This window comes from Capra hircus, chromosome 3, assembly GCF_001704415.2.
Source record: "Capra hircus breed San Clemente chromosome 3, ASM170441v1, whole genome shotgun sequence".
In the NCBI taxonomy this organism is placed as follows: Eukaryota; Metazoa; Chordata; class Mammalia; order Artiodactyla; family Bovidae; genus Capra; species Capra hircus.
In genome coordinates, this window is record NC_030810.1 from 3,127,765 (window position 1) to 3,146,786 (window position 19,022).

The 19,022-nt window shown below is 57.3% G+C and overlaps 1 protein-coding gene across 4 annotated transcripts in view; it reads left to right on the forward strand.

The window, feature by feature from the left end:
- Window positions 5,139–19,022, forward strand: part of PER2 (period circadian clock 2) — a 40,262-nt gene continuing 26,378 nt past the window's right edge. For 3 of the 4 annotated variants that reach the window (XR_001917237.1, XR_001917236.1, XM_018040197.1), the window contains exons 1-5: window positions 5,139–5,285; window positions 14,269–14,516; window positions 15,162–15,224; window positions 16,162–16,316; window positions 18,235–18,356. Coding sequence is in view for 2 of the 4 variants with exons in the window: in XM_018040197.1 (XP_017895686.1) it covers window positions 14,287–14,516; window positions 15,162–15,224; window positions 16,162–16,316; window positions 18,235–18,356 (570 nt within the window). In the remaining 2 variants the exon portion in view is untranslated. Of the gene's footprint in view, window positions 5,286–14,268; window positions 14,517–15,161; window positions 15,225–16,161; window positions 16,317–18,234; window positions 18,357–19,022 lie in introns of those variants that run through there. The other variant, XM_018040207.1, reaches the window with a different exon arrangement.

Here is a 19,022-nt window from a genome sequence, read left to right on the forward strand (position 1 = left end):
TTTAATCCTTTCTCACATGACACGATAGCAAACAGTTTTTTGGCTTCTGTTAAGAGCATGCCTTTTATTTGTGAAACAGATAGCAAGAGAATTCAGTGAGGTACACATTTAATCATTGGGTTCCTCTAGCAAAAAGAAGAAACTGACAACATGAAAAGGTGGAGTCTTGGGTACTAATTTTTTTTTTTATTCATTTAGGTTTTTTGTTTTAAGATACAATAATGAACCAAGCAGGTCTATACAGAGTGCTATATGGTACAGACAAAGTTATGGTGGTTTAAATTATCTGCAGATCTGCAAAAATAGATTAATTTGGGGAGACATTTTTAAGCAATAACAATTGCCATGGGCTGAACGTCATTGTGTCAGTGTATGATTTTAAAACACTCTCAGAGGAAATCCCCTGGTGGCCCATGGTTACGACTCCAGCTTTCTACTGCTGGGGGCTGTGGTTCAAGTCCTAGTCGGGGAACTAAGATCCCTCAAGCTGCGTAGCATAGCTAACAAGGGAAAAGAAAGCTCTCAGCAGACTATTAATATAATAACATTTACTTTAATGTAGAATAGTATTAATCAATACTAATTTTAGTCATGTCCAACTCTTTGAGACCCTATGGACTGTAGCCCACCAGGCCCCTCTGTCCTTGGGACTCTCCAGGCAAGAACACTGGAGTGGGTAGCCATTCCTTTCCCCAGGGGATCTTCACAACCCAGGGATCAAACCCAGGTCTCCTGCATTACTGGCAGATTCTTTACTGTCTGAGTCACTAGGGAAGCCCAATAATTATATTAAGAGTAATACAATAGAAAGACACTTTCTCTATATGACAAAAGACATCTACAGAGAACTAAACAACTGAGGCTCCCATCATAGTTCATGCAGAAACACTGAGCACTTTTTGTCCAGCTGGGAACTGGGCCAGGATGCCCACCATCACCACTTCTATCCGACTTTGTATGGAGGCCCTACCCTGTGCCGTCAGAACTGTGACAGTGAGGATGTCACTTGCAAGGGGACAATGCAGATGCGGAGGCCAGCTCTCCAGGCCAGGCAGCGCTGTGCGGCCACGCTCAGTCCTTTTCAGAGTCTCTTCTTGGGGCGAGGTGAAGGAAGATGGAGGCTGCACACTCGTTGCGATAACTCAGTCTACGACTTTCAGGGAGGACTATGGACACTCACACACACACAGACGTATGTCATGCACACGCAGCATAAACACGTGTCCCCAAAGGAAAGAAAACCTTCCCTGCATCTGTATTTAGTTTAAAACCCAAAAGCCCTTCTCAGTAGGTGGCCAGCACAATATAGACACCTTCTCTCCGCTGGCTCCCAGACCATCTTGCAGCCAGAGAGAAGTGTCAGCCCGCTGGTCACTGCTCGGTTCAGGAACCTTCCCAACCACAGGGGCATGTGGGCCTTGCCTCACTCGTGTCTTCGGACCCTGGACAGAGCTGCCCACGAGCTTGGGTCCCACTTTGGGAGCTGGCTAAGGGTCTCCCAGACAGGAACTGCCTCAGTGCCCAGTGCCTGGCATGAGGGAGGCTGGAGAGGGAGGTTCAGGGTCAGAGTTCTCATCTCCAGGGTCCCTAAACCCAGGAAGGGGCTCTGCAAAGCCAGACAGGCCGACAGGGTCCCCTCCATCTGCCTAGAGAGGACATGAGAGCCACCCTCCCACACACACTCACAGACCTCATCCTTCTCTTCCCAGCTCATCCCTCAGCTCACCGGCTCACAAAGCACAGGATCCAGGACCAGAGAAGCGGTGCCCAGCGCGGTGCTCGGCCGCAGTAAACAGCTGGCTGACCGAGTGCAGCAGCGAGTGAGTGAGCCAGCAAGTGTCCTGGTAGGGACATGGAGGCCCGGAGGCCCGGCGCGGAGGGCCCCTCCAGGCAGGGCCCAGGCTGAGTGGGTGGGGGTGCAGGACCGAGCAGCTGGGAGGTAGGGAGAAGGCTGAGACGAGGCCATCTCTTTCCACGGACAGCATTCCTCAGGCAGCTGGGACCCGGCTGCCACCCCCACACCCAGGTTCCTTCTTGTTCGCCTGCCCTCCCCCGGGGCCAAGAGTCCTGTGCGAGAGGTGACAGCTGATCCAAGCACATTTCCGGGTCAGGATAGACTGACCAGGAGAGGATATCTTCTCCCCTCCTCCTCCAACCTGAAAGCACTAATGTGTGTACCTCAATGCACACACATGCATTCACACGCACACACACATATGCTCACCCATCACCTTGGCTCTGGAAGTTACCACCCCGCAGCTGGCACTGGGGTGGCTGCTTCCACAAGATCTATGCCATTCTCCTGGGACTCACAACCCATCTTATTTGAAATTGTCCCCAGACCTCCCTCATCTCCCCTCCTACGTTGCAAACTCCTTATAAGCAGAGGCTCCAATGAGATGCATCTTCGCACACCCACAATACTCAGGTGTCACCAAGTATTAGTGGAGTGAATGAACATTTCCAACAGCAAGAATGAAGACAGGAGCCATGAGACACTGAACACAGATTCAGTTCCAAAGAGCTGTCAAGGTTCATAGTGTTTCCTAAAATAATGGATTACACTTTTTACCAGATTTGTGGCTGGAAACGAAGATTATGGCATCCAGTCCCATCACTTCATGGCAAATAGATGGGGAAACAATGGAAACAGTGACAGACTTTATATTCTTGGGCCCCAAAATCACTGCAGATGGTGACTGACGTGATGAAATTAAAAGACACTTGCTGCTTGGAAGAAAAGCTATAGACAACCTAGACCGCATATTAACAAAGCAGAGATGTTACTTTGCAGACAAAGGTCAGTCTAGTCAAAGCTAATGGTTTTTCCAGTAGTCATTTGTGAGAGATGGACTGTGAAGAAATCTGAGGGCCAAAGAATTGATGCTTTTGAACTGTGGTATTGGAGAAGAATCTTGAGAGTCCCTTGGACTGCAAGGAGATCCAACCAGTCCATCCTAAAGGAAATCAGTCCTGGGTGTTCACTGGAAGGACTGATGTTGAAGCTGAAACTCCAATACTTTGGCCACCTGAAGTGAAGAACTGACTCATTTTTTAAAAGACCCTGATGCTGGGAAAGATTGAAGGCAGGAGAAGAAAGGGACAACAGAGGATGAGATGGTTGGATGGCATCATTGACTCAATGGACATGAGTTTGAGCAAGCTCCAGGAGTTGGTGATGGACAGGGAAGCCTGGTGTGCTGCAGTCCATGGGGTCGCAAAGACTTGGACACGACTGAGCGACTGAACTGATGGGTGGAAATAGAAAAGGCTAAATTTAGATAGGAAATGACATTAGGCTGAAGCCTGGATATGGAGCAAGACACAAGAAAAGTTGAGCAGGAGGAGAATCTCTGTGTAGTGTGAATGAGCTATCTGTTTTCTCTCACTTCCAGAACAAAGGAGCTTATCCTTGACGTCAATGTAGGTGAAGAAACAAAAGGCTCTGGGTGTGTGCAAGGTGCAGCTGGGCCTGGATTTGCTTGGCATTTGCGTAGGTTTATTCAGGAGGGGGCAGGGAGTCGTAGTTGAGGTGTCAATATCAGACAGAAGCTGGCTGCCGCAGCTGGCCTGCCAGGACTTTTGTGGGAAGGACTGTCCTGATGAACTTGGCGTTGCCCGGCTTTGCATCTGTGTCCGAGGAAGTTGCACACACACTTTGCCGAGGGCAGGGGAAATCCTCAATGTGTGTTTGGCTTCCGGAACTAGCAGCTTAGTCTGCTTCAGGCCACCAGATCATGACTCTTCCTTCCTTCCCATCCTTGATCTACCAGTAGCACCCAGGAAGACGAATGTACAAGCGGAGGGAGATTCCACAGGCCCCCTCTGCACATCCAAGTCCAAACAACCTTGCTTCCCACGTCGGACCATGCAATTTCAGAGCAGGGTACAGCTGAGCTGCCTTGGAGCCTGCCTGTTTTCCGGGTCCCACCAGAAAGCCTTGGCCCTCTATCTTGTCTGAGAGGAAGTTCTGCTCTCCTGACACTTAAAAAAATTTTTTTGGCTATGCCATAAAGCATGTGGGATCTTAGTCCCCGACCAGGCATAGAACTTGAGCCCCATGCATTGGAAGCCGGGAGTCCTAACCACCGGATCACCAGGTAAGTCCCTCTCCTGACATTTTATAGACAGAAGGCTTATTGAAGAGCAAATGGCCGCAGCCAAGGTGCTCAGAGTACAGAGCTCTCTCCCAGAGCCTGCTATACCGGGCTCATGTCTTTGTGGCTTCCGCCTTTGGAAAATCCTCCTTTTCCAAAAGCCACTCTTCAAGCGCTGCCTCCTCCACGGAACCTCTGCGCACAACTCTTGCCCCGGTTAATTTCTGATCCACACCTCCCAGTTTAGTATTTGATTAAGTTCCCTTTTCATGAGATGGTCCTTTCTCCCGAATGACGCGATTTGGGGGCAGGGACAGCATCATTTATTTCTTTCTTGTACATCCCCTTAGTAACAAGGACCCTATTTGCTGAACCAAAACTTGCGACGCATAATCTGAAAAGTAAGAAAAGGCCACCTGGAAGCTACGTATCCTGACAGATCTGGGCTGGTGTTGGCCTCGGTTGCCTGGGTGGGCGTGCACCCGAAGCTCCAGCAGAGCCGCCCAGTCTGCAGCTAGCGATGAATGGATATGGAGTGAATGAAATGAATGAAAGGGAGTGAATGAAGAGGCTTGCGGTGGGGGGGGGGGGCGGCGGGGAACGTCTCTGGCCATGGTTCAAGGTGACGGTCTCTCGAGGTGGGCTTCAGCGAGGATTCGGCTCCCGGGGAGGGCCTGGCAGGGGTGCCCTGGAGCCCCACCCCGACCCGCGCCCAGCCCGCCCCTCGCCCCGCAGTGGTACGCGCCACTCCGAGCTCCCCGGGCCCTCGGATGCCCTTCGTCTTGAATGGAAGGCGCTGAGGCCGGAAGTGGAAGGGACCACTCCAGAGGACGAGGCGGGGGGGGCCACGGGCCCTCCGCGTCTTCATTGAGGAACCGAATGGGGGAACATGGAGTTCCATGTGCGTCTTATGTAAAGAGAGCGACGGACGCTGCGGCCAATGGACGCACAGGGCTCTCAGGCCCCGCCCCCCAGTATGCAGATGAGGCGGCATCGCGGCCAATGGCGGGCGCCGGGGGCGGGCACGGAGAGCGGTCACGTTTTCCACTATGTGACAGCGGCGAGTCCGCGGCGGCGGCGGCGGCAGCGAACGACCCTGAGGGATACACGCTGCTTTCCGCGGCGGCGGCGGCGGGGTCGGCGGACCGCGCACGGATCGTCCGGCCGACTGGTTAGGACGCGGCTCCGGTGAGTGCGCGCGGCGCGGCGGGCGTGGCGGGCCGGCCTGGGCGCAGACCGGCGTCTGGCCGCCTGGCTCTCTGGTTACGTAACCGCCGGCGGGACAGCCCTGGCCCCTGCCTCGGGGGGCGGGTGGTGGCCTGGGGTCTCCGCGGGCCGGCTCCGGGCGACGGCAGAGGATTCTCTAGTCCACAGAGATGCAATCTGAGGGTTTGCCGGGCTATTTCACTCATCCTGAAACCGGCCTGGGGCGGGGGAGGGGGGGGTGCGTTATTCCCATTTTGCAGATCGAGAAACTGAGACCCAGAGAGGTCAGGCCCGTGTCTGAGGTCACAGAGCTACTGAGGGGCTGTACAGTGAGCTGTCCTTCTTAGACGATTTTCCTTTAGGAACCCTTCCTCTTCTCCCCTTCTTTCCCCCATCCCCCAAGGAGGGAAGCTGAGGAAGGCCAAGGCGACCAAGGGTCAGTGCCACAGCCTCTGGGAAGATGGAGGGCCCCTTGGGGAGCTGGCTTCCTGCTCTTGAAGACACAGAGCCAAGTCTCCAGATCGGGAAAGGCCACTGGTGGGCACTGGTCTAGGAGCCCTAGCTGGACAGCCCATGGCTCCCCTCGAGTGGATGAGCAGGACAAGACAGATGCTGGACCTGAGCACAGATGCTCATCCCCTTTGCCCACCCTGGACCCTATGTGTTTATTCCCTCTCCTAGGTCTGGTAGAAGAAGGGGGAGGGTCCTGGTTTGTGATAGCGCCATCACATTATCCTTCTGGGCTGGACTTTGGCTGCCAAGTCCTGGACAGGAACCAGTGTGTGGGTGGTGGGGAGGGAGGGCCCTGCTTACCCCTCCAGGAAGGCCAGGGTAAGGGATGACAACTCGGTTTCCAGGGCTTCTGTAACCTACACAGAAGAAACCGGTTGGGAAAGCTGATTCATACTCACAGAAAAACAGAGCCAGAAGGTACCCTGGAAATCATCCAGGATAACCCCTTAGCTTGACAGATGAGGAAACTGAGGCCCAGCTGTCTGCGGGGCGCAAAGCATGGCAGGGCCAAGCCCAGGCTCAGGGTGCCTGCAGGGCCTTTCCATCATCCTGAGGGTCTTCATCTGGGTCAGGATGAACTTCAGAAGTTCTTTGAAGGCCTGGGATGGGGTGTTGCTGAATCTTGAGTGAGCTGGAGTTTGGAGCTGAGGGCCCTCAGGTCCCCCAAACATTAAGAAGCCCAGCTCCATGGCAGAAGCCCCTCCACGCATACCTTTCATCACCCACATCCAATACAGCCGGGCCACTGACCTCCTGTCTTGCTGCAAATGGGAGTCACCCAGCCCCTCCCACAGCCGGGGTTTGTGGTCCTGGGCTGGTGTGGCTAAGGAGGGAGCAGAGCTCTACCTGAAGGCTTTCCTTCGAAACTGAGTTTTAAATTCAAGGCTAATCACTTTTTGTCACGAATAAAGTGATTTTTTTTTTTCCTCAGAAAAAGTGATTAGTGGGTTGGGAAGATCCCTGGAGAACGAAAAAGCAACCCCCTCCAGTTTTCTTGCCTGGGAAATCCCACGGACAAAGGAGCCTGGAAGGCTACAGTCCATCAGGTCGCAAAAGAGTCTGCCACGACTCAGCGGCTAAATGACAAGCAATCACTTTTTGTAAAGCCTCTGAGTAAAAGGAGGAAAGGGACTCCTGTTTCTTCAGTGGAAGCAACGTGATATGCCAACAGGGATGGCGCCGTGGGTGTTGGCAGTTATCTGTCGCTGTTGTCTCGCTGCGATTCACTGGGCTTGCAGTGGGGGCTGGGCGCTGGAGGGAGCGGGGGGCTGTCGCCTGCCCAGCCCTGGGCTGCTGCTCGGTGACCCAGCGCCCCCCACACCCCCGCCTCCAGGGCTCATCTATGAGGCCGGGCTCAGGGTAGGTGATCTCTGAGGTCTGCTTTTCCATCTCTAGCTTTTTTTTGTTTTGTTTTGTTTCCGTTCTTATTGGAGTATGGTTGCTTGGCAGTGTGTTCATGTCTGCCCTACAGCAAAGTGGATCAGCTGCTGTCGTGTACTCACTGAGTCATGTCTGACTCTGCATACACACATATCCCCTTCCTGAGACCTCTGTCCCCTCTCAGTCACCACAGAACACTCTGGTGGCTTTCCCTCTGTTGCACAGTAGGTTCTGTTTGGTGGTCTAGAGACAGCCGTACGGAGTGGCATATATACGTCGGCCCCTCATCCCTAGCCTTTGGGGTTCTGTTCCTCTGCAGACGATTCCCACAGGAGGTCTCCTGACTTGAGGGCACATAGTGTTACTCTGTGAGGCTTAGAAGGAAGCAGGGAAAAGTTCCTCTCATTTGTACTATTTCTCACCCACACTGAACTTTCAGAAAAATAACTGGTGGGCACGCCTCTGTTTTTAAATGATGATGTAATAACCTCACAGGGCCTCAACAAATCACAGGCTCTGGCAGGTCCCTGAGTTGCTGGCGGGACCGCTCAGCGTTCTGTCCAGAGAAAGCGTGCCGCTGAGAACTACCGTATTCGGCAAAAACTAACTAGAAACGCACCCCGCCGACAGCTCTGCAGACGCTCAGCGCCCTGCGGAAGGCGGGCCGCCTGCCGACTGCGGAGAACCCCAGAACGGGCCCGGCCCTGACCTCTGAGCTCTCCGTAGGCACCTCTGCAACAAGCTGGTTACTGCAGTTCCAAGTCTAGTGCGGATCAGAAGCAGTCAGTGAGCAGGCGAGCAGTGCAGGTTACGGACAGGCCAAGGCCACTGTGCTGTCAGAGGCGGGCAGGTCACGGACAGGCCAAGGCCACTGTGCTGTCAGAGGCGGACAGTTCGGAAGACGGAGGGGCCTCCGGCCGAGTGCTGCTCCCCAGCTCCTGAAGGCCTTGAGAGTCCTCGCCCCCTTCCTGAGAAGAATCGGAACAGCTGGGCTGGTCCCAGGCCCCTAGACGCTGAAGCCAGCCTTAAGCAAAAGCAAGAGGCTTTTGCGTTGTTTTAAATCCTGTGCTTGTTAAAAGTGGTGGAGCTAAGAGTGCCTGAGGGGTCTTAGGGAGGGGAACACGCCTCTCCCCAGCCACCTTCTCTTCCTTATTTGGACGGCTGCAGTCACATTTTCCTCAGTTACCAGCGGTTTCCATGGAGAGTGCCAGTGTTTATTCAGCAGGACAAACATTTTCTCCAGATTACAGTAGCCTGGCCTCGGGGAATTGGCTCCTGCCAGGAAGTAGCAACTGGGTTATAATATTTGGGGTTGTAAAATACGAGGGCTTGCAGAAACAAAGTACAGGCTGTGAGGTCCCTGTTACATAAAGTTCAGAAACGGGGGGAATGAACCAGGCTGTGAGAACTCAGGCTCGTGGGGACCTGGGGTGGAAGTGGGGAGCAGGGGTGGGGATGGGGACCACCAAGGGCCCCTGGGGGCCAGCAGCGTCCTGCCTCTGGGGCCGGGGGCTCAGTTTGTAGACACACAGCAAGGCGTCCCCATCAGCAGGTGTCTCATCTTCCATTTCAGCTGGTCTTCAGTGACTGAGCCTGCCCTGATTTCTGGTCTCTGCTTTCCACAGAGAAGGGCACGTCCCCCTCAGACCAGGGGTAGTGAGCTCAGGAAGCGTTTACCGTGCTGGCGGTGCTGGTAGAGGGCGGCGCTGGGGCTCAGGCTATGTTTTCTGTCCCGTTTCTTTCTACTGATTATTGTGGAAACTGTGAGTGTGTGCACGAAGGGAGGACGGGGAATGAAGGCCCTGGCCAGTGTCGGCAGGCTTCTGCTCCCTCCCACCTCCCTGCCAGCTTCCTCCTTGTCCCAAGTGCCGCGAAGCCAGCCCAGACGGTGATCTCACCATGGACGGCACTTTCTGAGTGTTCCTCTGTCCGGGCCCAGCAGCCCCGGCTACTGAAGACACGGTCAGGGACCCGGGTCAAGGGTGTGAGCACAGCAACTTTCCTTCCGTCTGGCTGTTCCCCAGAGCAGCTCCCACGTGTGGATGTCTCAGAAGTGGCTGTGGCGGGTCTCTCGCAGCAGGTACCCGCCTGCCTTCTCCTTAGCCCCTCTGCAGCCAGGCGGTCCCTTCCTCCCCCGGGCCCCTGGGCTCATGAGGAACGCCCCCGTCCCCCCGCTGCCCTGGTGGAAACACAGGCTTCCTGGGGCTTCCGTGGAGCCCTGGCACTCTGGCGAGGACGGGCGCTCAGTGGACGTTTGTGGAAGCGGGAGGCAAAGTCTGCTTTGACAGGCACATTGGTTTTGCCAACTTGGCAAAATGAGGTCAGTCGGTTAGAGCTGTCAGTGCTGAGCGACGCGTTTTCTGGAATAATGAGGCTCGGACGGTTGCTCTGTTGTTTCCCGTTTCTGCCATGCTTGTCCTACGCTCTCAGGGGCTGGGACCCTAAAAACCAGGGCTTCTCCGAGGAGCTGGGTGACAAGCCCCGGGCGTGTGGAAGCATGGTGTGCCGCGCCTCCTCCACGGGCGGCCAGAGACAGCACTCTTAACAATGAACTATCTCCTTTTTAAAAAAAAAACAAACTTTTTTCTTACCCTGTCTCTCTAACTCTAGTCATTGGCTGTGCTGTGCTGTGCCCAGTCACTCAGTCCTGTCCGACTCTTCGCAACCCCAGGGACTGCAGCCCGCCAGGCTCCTCTGTCCATGGGATTCTCTGGGGAAGAATACTGGAGCGGGTTGCCTTGCCCTCCTCCAGGGGATCGTCCCAACCCAGGGATCAAACCCCAGTCTCCTGCATTGCAGGCAGACTCTTTACCATCTGAGCCACCAGGGAAGCTCCTAGGGACCGTAAAAGCCAGTCCTTGCTGGAGGCTCGCTGCATCCCATACACAGAACCCCTGTCCTTCAAGCCTCTAAGCAGCCAGTGGGTGGTGGGTGCTGCTGTGGCCCACCTTACAGATGGGGAAGCAGGGCCCCAGGACGTGCAGAAACTTGCCCAGGACCGCAGTCAGGAAGTGGAGGAGCCTGCCAGAGGTCCCACTCTCCAGGGTCTTCTCACTTAGCCCTCCACTGCCACCCCCTCCCCTTCAGAACTGACTCAGCAGAAAGGCCCCGCCTCGCTGCTTATCTGCGGAGGGCTGTGGGGGAGACCGGTAGTATCCAGGGAACCCTGGGAAGCAAGCAAAGCACGGAGGAGCCCCTAACAGGTGTCCCAGCCCCCACCTTGCTCTGCCCTGTAACCCTGCTGACATGTGAGTCAGGCCTTGGTGCACTTTCCCTCTCACGCAGAAAGCAGCCACGGCCTGGCTCTGACCGCGTGTCAGCCACCTGCCTTGCACCTGGCCCTCTGCCCCGACTCATCTGTCCTCCTCAGACCCGCCGGCCTCAGGACCCCTGCACTCGCCGTCCCCCCGGCCCATCCTCTCAGCCGCTTCAGTCTGTCTTGGTTTGGGTTCTCTTAAAAGGAGCGTGCAGGCTAAGCTTAAATGCTGGTCCTGTACTGGGAGGTGTCATCCCAGGGCAGCTGAGGTGAGGGAGTGGGGAGTGCAGAAGAGACGACTGACACAGAGGCACACACACGTGCACACACACACACATGATGACACCCTGCTTCACAGACACCCAGCTGGCCACTCAGCCCCTTGGGTCTCATTGGAAAAACCATCCGAAAGAAGATGAAGGAAGGATGCAGAGAAAAGGACGGTCTGTTCGAGGGAGGGATGCAGAGGCAGCACCGCCCCGGGGGCCGTGGTCCCAGCTCACCCAGGGGCGCACGGCCCCTCGGATCCAGCTGCCTCACCCAGCCCTTTGGCTGCAGCAGCGGGGGAAGCCGGGGCCCACCCCATGGTGACCTTGGCACTTCATCCAAGGTCACACGTGTCCGGCAGAGACTCCTCGAGTGTGGGCCCCGCAGTGACCAGGCAGAAGCGAGGCCTGCAGGCTTGGGGGAGTGTGGCCGCGGGGTTCTGAGTGAGCACGGTCTGTTTTCCGCACTTGAAGGTGAGCTCCACGAGGGCAAGAAGGCCGTCCGTTCTCTGCGCTCGCCGGCCCCAGCACTGTAGGCAGAGACGGGCCGGGGTCAGCCCCGCAGAGCGCCCCCTGTCCTCCTTACGGCGGGTCCCGCTGCTCTGCGGCCGTCCGTTTGTGCCCGGGGTCTTCCCGCAGCAGTGAGCCTGGCTCCCATCCTTTCACTGGGTGCAGTCTCCCCTTGGCTCGTGCCCTCACACCGTGCACCAGGCCCTGGGCTACCGCTGGGAGGGACTCAGAGCTCCCACGCCCCAGCCATCTCGGTGACCCCGGGAGGCAAGGCCAGACAGGGGACGCCACGCCCACAGGGCCGGGAGAAGGCGGAGCTGCTGGTGCGGCCGTCAGGCCAGCTGCCGGGCTGTGTGCTACAGCAGGCGCCAGGCCTCCGAGGTCGGAGCCCAGCCTGGGCCCGGGGGGTGGCTGCAGGGAGGTCCCGGGCCCCACCGCGCTGGCGACCCCCATGCAGAGCACAGCCGTGCTCTGTGCCCTGGGCAGAGAGGAGCTCAGCTGCCCCGCGTGGACCGCAGTAGGGCCAGCTGAGGCTGGGCCCAGCCACGTGGGCCGGGTGGACACGATGCCAGTGGCTTCCTTGCCGGTGGTCCTTTCCGGGTCTTTCTTCCTACATACCCCACACTCACACGTCTCTGTGTGGACGGAGCAGCTTTCCAGGCGTGAGGAGGGGCCAGGCTGTAAGCGTGGCTGGACGCGCCCAGAGCCCCCGCTCCCCCTTGGAAGCCTCATCCTTTGCATGTTTCCTCGTGTCTTAACGAGGTGGAGCATCTTCCCAGGTCAATAGCTCTTACCTGGGGCTTCTCTGTGTGGAAACAGCCTGTCCTTAGTCTTCAGTCTCTCTCTTCCCAGCCGTCAGCACCGTGCATTCTTTGTCACATTAGCTAGAACCTCCATGAATGTTGAAGCCCGACTGGTGGATGTGCCTGTTTGCTCCTGACTTTCGCAGCAGAGAGCTGGCATTTGAGGTTCTCGTGATTCGGGACCGGTAAACAGCAGCTGTCTAAAACCACAGTCAGATGCTCTGACAGCCTTCCTCTGTGGCCCTGGCGGTCTCCTTTCGGCATGCAGACTTTCTCTTCTGAAGATCTGACATCACAGCAGAGACATCCAAGAGTAGCGTGACTTAGCGTCCTTCGCAGGAAAACTGTTTGCTTTTTCCACGGGTAGAATTTTCTTTTTCCTTGGAAGCATCGTTTCATCAGGATGCAGCCGGGCTTCGACCCTTCTCACGTGATTTTGCCGGGCGCTCAGGGAGTCAGGCACATGCAGATCTGTCTTCAGGATGCTTTCCTTGCCCGTGTGTCTTTCTCTGTAGTTTCTATCTCATTGTTATGGTGTCTTTTGCAGAAACAGCTGTTATCTGCAGGTAAAAAAATGTGACTTTAATATCAGCCCTTTCCCGGGGCATGTTTAAAACGTTTCGCACTCTCATCCTTTCCACTGCTGAGTCTAAACTTTATCTTTCTAATTCTCTGTTCTGATGTGACCCTTCACCTCAGTCTGCAGCTTTAGCTCGTCTGTCATCACGTGTTTCATTGAATCCCTCGTTTCTTGATTTTGTTTGTGATACAGAACTGGTGATGCTGTCCTAAACGTGCTTGTTTCCTTGTGCCCTGGAGGTTGTATTTCTCGTCTCCATTGCACTCCTTTTCCAAAGCCGCATGTTGGCTCCTTTCTGCTCACTGGTTCGGAACCAGACAGGGTCTGATCAGACCTACTGTTTTTGTTTTGCAAAGAGCGCTGTGGTTGGATTCTGCACAGGCCCCCTCCTTGGGGAGGAGGGGGCCCTGAATCCAGCGCTGTCTCTTGTTGTGTGTGTGGCCTGGGCAAGTCACCGCCTGTTTTCCCGAGAATGGGATCCTGGTGCACTGTGGACAGCGACCACGGGGGTTACCCGAGCCAGCGCGCGCCACGCCCCCCGCCCTGTCTGCAGAGCCACGTCCGCCAGAGTCCTCTCCCTGCGGCCTCTCGTCCAGGCCCCCGAGCGCGGGAAAGCTGCAGGGGCACATTCTGCCTTCTGGGTGGGGGGGGGGTCCACTGCCTGGGCCCGCCAGCTCTCCCACCACTGCTCAGGGCCGAGGCTGGCCTCTGGGGACTGCATCTGTGTGTCCCCCCACCTTCTGGCTTCCTGACCGCCAAGGCCGGGAGGAGAGGGGAGCGGGGTTTGTGCCGCCACCCCCAGGCCACAGGTGGCCTGGCGCCGCTGCTGCGGTGGCCCCGCTGGCCCCTCCTGCCCCTCCAGGCCCAGGGGAGAGAAAGCCCCCCCACCCCACCCCTGGTCGCCCCAGAGCTGCGCATCGTTTGCAGTTTCCTCAACCCTGACCACATCCACTCGTGCGGGGCCTCCATCCAACTCTCTTGGGTCTGCAGGAGGGTCTGCGTCCTGCTGGGACCCTGGGGAGGCGCCCTCCAGGGTCCTGCTTTCGCCCCGTGACCTCTCAGTCCCCCGTCCCTAGGCTTCTCGTGCAGCCCTCCGGCCCTGGGTCCTCACCGTCTTTACTCACCTGAACCTACGACCGGCCAGTCTCTCTCCAGCCCCCCTCCACCCACCTACCCCCCAAAGCCCCGAAGTGAAACTTTCTGTCCAAATAAACGAAGTTCCCAGAGTCTGTGCTTCCGACCCATCCGGGCTCTGCATGGACCCCACAAAGTGTGGGCCCCACGCTGGCCTCATATGGACCCCCCGCCGCTATGAGGGCTCCCACCGCCCTGCCCTCTCCACGCAGTAACCCCCCTCCCGCAGCCTCATTTCCCCCTGAAGCCTCCCCGCCCGCAGCCTGGCTCTGGGTCTCCTGTAACTTGTGATGGCTGAGATATCTGAACCCCGCTGCACCCCCGTCCCCGGGAGGGCCATCAGCAAGGGGGTGTCCGGGACTGTGGCGGCCCTCCCAGTTCAGGGCAGCTGGGGACCCAGGGCGCAGAAGCCACACCGCTGACCCTGTGTCCCCGAGCGAACCTGGAGGAGGGCACCGGCAGAGCGTCCCTCCTGGCAGGCCGCCTGGCCCCGCGCGCCTGACCGCAGTCTCTGTTCTGCCAGCTCTGCCCCAGAGCCAGCATGGACGGCTGCGCCGACCACACGCCCAGCCCCAGCGGCCCCTCCGAGGAGCCCACGGAGCCCCGGGCCAGCCAAGCCACCCTCCTGGAGGACGTGGACATGAGCAGTGGCTCAAGCGGGAACGAGACCAGTGAGAACGGCTCGACGGGGCGGGACTCGCGGCACAGCGGCTGTGGAGACAGCGGCCGGGAGCCGGGGCTGCTGCTGGGGCCGCCGAGCGCCCGCCAGGGGTAGGTGCGGCCGAGGCCCCGGAGGCGAGGCCGGGCCTTTGTTTTCTCAGTGTCTCATTCCGAGCTAGCGTGGGTGCTTTTGCAGTCTTTAAGTCATGATGATCAAGTGTCTCAGGACTTTTGAAAATCTCATTAACTCAGTTCTGTTGCTTAATCGTGTCCAACACTTTGCAACCCCATGGACTGCAGCACGCCAGGCCTCCCTGTCCATCACCAGCTCCTGGAGCTTGCTGAAACTCATGTCCATTGAGTCAGTGATACCATCCAACCATCTCATCCTCTGTCTTACTAACTTATTAACAACTGAACTCTCCTGAGGTCTGTCCTTCCTCATAATGGTGATACGGGTGTAGGACTGTGATAGATTCATGATGAGATGACAAGATCGTGGGAGGCAGAAGAGTCAGGAAACCCTGAACGATGCTGAGTGGCTTACAGAGCATGAACTTGCCACTCTAGCCTCGGATGTGTATCGCCCAGCACTTCCTTATCTGGCATCCAGAGGTTTCTGTTCGTTTTCTCTTAACCTCGTGTTTTTCCTGATTGCCTTGCTGCGGTGTGGTCCGGCCTGTCATCCCTGGGTGGATGGGGAGGGCAGGGATGGACACACTCTTCTGAGTTTTGCATTTATTTTTGTTCTTTTAGTCCAGGAACCTTTGGCCTGATGATGGCGAAGTCTGAACACCACCTGTCCACCAGCGGCTGCAGGTAAGGCCAGTTACCACTCCCTCCATTCAGGGCCTTCAGAGAGATAGATTTGTCATGAGACGAGGTTGTGGGGTGATGTGACTATTTTCGAGCTTCTGTTGGAGCCCATCTGTCTGAGCAGCTGTGCCCTCTGTGAGTCCGGCCTTGTCCTTTCAGACGACTGGCCCCTCAGGCTGCTCCAAGCCGCTGATGGTGCCGCAGGCCTGCAGCTCCTCTGGCTCTGACTTGGCAGGCCTTGTCTGCATCTCAGACACGTACCTGGAGTGTTCCTGACCTCTCTATTTAGGTGTTTGTGACAAACATGTCCTTAATTTCATATTGACAGACGCTTTCCCATCACCACTGGGGCAAAATTCAGACCTCAGTCTCGGGCTTGGGGGCGCTATGCCATCACCCCCGAGGCCCAATCCCATCACTCTCTGGATCCTCTGTCTAAACAGCCTGTCCCCCTCTGCAAGTGCCCACATCCCTGTATCCTTGGATTTGAAGATCCTCCTTAAACACTTGGTCTCCTCTCCTCTCTTCTCACTGTTCACATCTTTGTCCCAGGACGCCACCATGCTGTCCCCTGGGGTCTCCGTCACTCACTCCTTCTCTGTCTGAGACCGGAAGAAAGGCAGGGCTCAGCAGTGGGGCAGGTTGGTCAGGTGGTGGGTGGACCAGTAGGCCTTGCTGGTAGAGAAGAGCCAGCAGGAAGGACGCTCTCCGCGTTCACCTGGGTAGAATCCTGCTGCTCCCAGCACGGTTCCTCTCCCTACGAGGGACACAAGGCATGTCTGCAAGTTTTGGTTTCACAGCTGGCAGGGGCACCCCTGCATCCTGCGTGCCCACCAAGAACACGCAGACCGCAGCGTCCTCGCACCCCAGTGGGGAAGCTGGGCCAGAGGCACAGTGAAGGCGGCACTTACGGTGACCGTGTCCTTCTTCAACTCCGCAGCAGCGAGCAGTCCACCAAAGCCGACGCCCACAGAGAGCTCATCAAAACCCTGAAGGAGCTGAAGGTCCACCTCCCCGCGGACAGGAAGCCCAAGGGGAAGGCCAGCACCTTGGCGACCCTTAAGTACGCCCTGAGGAGCGTGAAGCAAGTGAAAGGTAGGTGTTTGTTCCAACCTGTAGCAGTGAGTCTCAGATCTCCTCAGATCAGAGTTTAGACTCGGTTGATTTTCTGAAACGCAGTCCTGAAGCAGCAGAAGGAAATCATAGAAGTCTGCTGAAATCGCAGCGGGTTGAAAACCTCAGTTCATCAGAAGTTTTCTATTGTATGTGACTTTTAGAGGAAAGAAAAAAAAGCAGGTAGAAAACCAGCCAACAGAAGAAACCTGTTTATTAATACAAGATGGAGCTTTCGAGCCTTCTAGCGTGGGGTCCCGTCATGTTCCGGAGCGTCCAGTGCCTTCCTGGCCCTGGCCAGAGAGTGCTGACGTGCATGCAGGCTGGGGCCGTGAGTACCCCCCGCACCCAACCCAGCCTGTCGCTGAGGGCTTGCCTTGAAAAAATCAGGTGAGGGGATACAAGGAAGATATCGCCTCATTTTTCTAAGTGTTTCAGTTTCTGCTGTGGTTGTCTTTCCACCAGGAAGGCAGGCAGGTAGGCCCAGTGCCCATCTCCGCCCCAGGCAGTAGCGGCCCGCGTGACTTGCATGCCGCTTGCCTCTGGGGGTCTGTTCGGATTTTATCACTCGATGGAAGAACACAGAAGAGCTTTCAGAACAGCAGATTCGAAGGGTTTCCCTGGTGGCTCAGCAGTAGACAGTCCGCTTGCAACGCAGGAGACGCAGGGTCAATCCCTGGGTCGGGAAGATCCTCTGGAGGAGGGCATGGCAACCCACTCCAGTATTCTTGCCTGGAGAATCCCATGGACAGAGGAGCCTGGCGGGCTACAATCCTTAGGGTCGCAAAGAGTCTGGACTCAACTGAAGCGTCTGAGCATGCGCACAGCAAAATCAGCTGAGGCGTTTACCTGAGACCACGTGTGCTGGACTCTTCACAGAGGCGGTGCGGGAATCCGAGAACAAGCACTGCAGGCTCCCGAACGCTCAGGTGCCTTGCGTTTCAGGAAATCCCCCATCCCACGAATGACTCCCAGTAGAGCTTAGTCTTCCTTCAGCAGCTCTGCGACCTGGCCTTCCACCGAGCCGGTGCCCCTGCCTGGGTCTCAGGTGACCACAGGTGCCCCTGCCTCCGGGCAGGTAAGGAGAGCGTGACCCAGAAGAGGTGCCAGCGTTTCTAGGGCACTGTTCTGCCTGCAGCCCACCCCCGGGAGCCCAGGCCCCGGACGCTGCGCCTGGGGCCCCTCTGGACGGCTCAGCCGCGGAAGCCGGCCGCCTGGGGCCCCTCTGGACGGCTCAGCCGTGGAAGCCGGCCGCCTGGGGCCCCTCTGGACGGCTCAGCCGCGGAAGCCGGCCGCCTGGGGCCCCTCTGGACGGCTCAGCCGAGGAAGCCGGCCGCCTGGGGCCCCTCTGGACGGCTCAGCCGAGGAAGCCGGCCGCCTGGGGCCCCTCTGGACGGCTCAGCCACAGAAGCCGGTTGCCTGGGGCCCCTCTGGCAGAGTGGCTTTCTCACCCTGCGTGGTGTCCCAGGATGAGTGGCCGGCATCTTTCATCCTCTTGTGCACAGTTTGTTCCCTGGGCTGCCATGCCAGGTGTGTTTCTAAGAGTCGATTCTGTCCAGATGGGAGCGTCTGGCCACCGAGGGGGTGGGTACAAGGGGCTGTCCCACTGTCCTGCCTGGAAACAGCAATGTGTCATAGTATCTCAAAGACAGGCCTGTGGGGGACGCGAGCTCAGGTGGACTGTGTGGTCGTGTTCCTGAGAAGCCTGGGAATGTTCCTAAGAGGTTCCTGAGAATGATTTTAAAAGTTCTGTAATCAAAGGCCGTCTGACTTTTCAGGGGGAAAACACCTGGACTTCTGTTTGTTCAGCCTTCACACTTCTCTGGTTCTGTGCCCACTTTCTCATGAGAAAGGCATGAGTTAGGCACTGAGCTGAGCCCTCCCTGTGGTCTCTCTGCAGCCAGTGAGGAGTACTACCAGCTGCTGATGTCCAGTGAGAACCACCCTTGCAGCACCCACGTGCCCTCCTTCACCGTGCACGAGATCGAGGGCATCACCTCCGAGTTCATCATGAAGAATGTGGTGAGCACCTGACCCGACCCGGGTCTTTGCCCAGAAAGCTCATGTCCGCTGGCCAAGTCTCCCAGGGGGAGCTGGCCGAGCCCTGGCTTCATAGCAGCAGGGCCGGGAGTTTCAGGAAGTGGGTTCCTTCCTTAAGAAAACAGTGTAAGTCAGGGATTCAGAAGCAGCGGCCGTGTGCCAGTTTGTGCTGCTCTCTGAGGCTGACCCCTCGCAGCCCAAGCGACTCCACCCCACATCAAGGGCATGAGAGTGAGCCCCCAAGATGGGGGAATGGGAGGGACACAAGTAGCCCATAGGTGGGGCCCACCCTGAGGTCTGGGAAGGGGGGTGAGTTGCCCCCAGTTCTCAGTCACCAGAGCAGACTTAAGGGCAGGTGGGGACCCCGAGGTCCCAGAAGCACAGCGGTTCTAGCCTGGAGAAGGAAGGGGCTCCTGACCCTCCCAGGCCACTCCTCCAGTGCCCCCGCTGCAGCTTAACCCCAGGGGAGCCCCTTAACCCATGGGGAACCCCAGCCCCGAGCTCAGAGGGCCAGTTGGCCGGGAGAGCCTGGGTTTGGGCCAGGGCCCCAATGCCTCCAGCCCCCCAGGCAGCCCTGAGCCCGGGAGAGACATGCGCTGCAAAGGTTGACAGTCGGGGGGAGCAGGGGTGAGGCCCCTGCCAACTCCT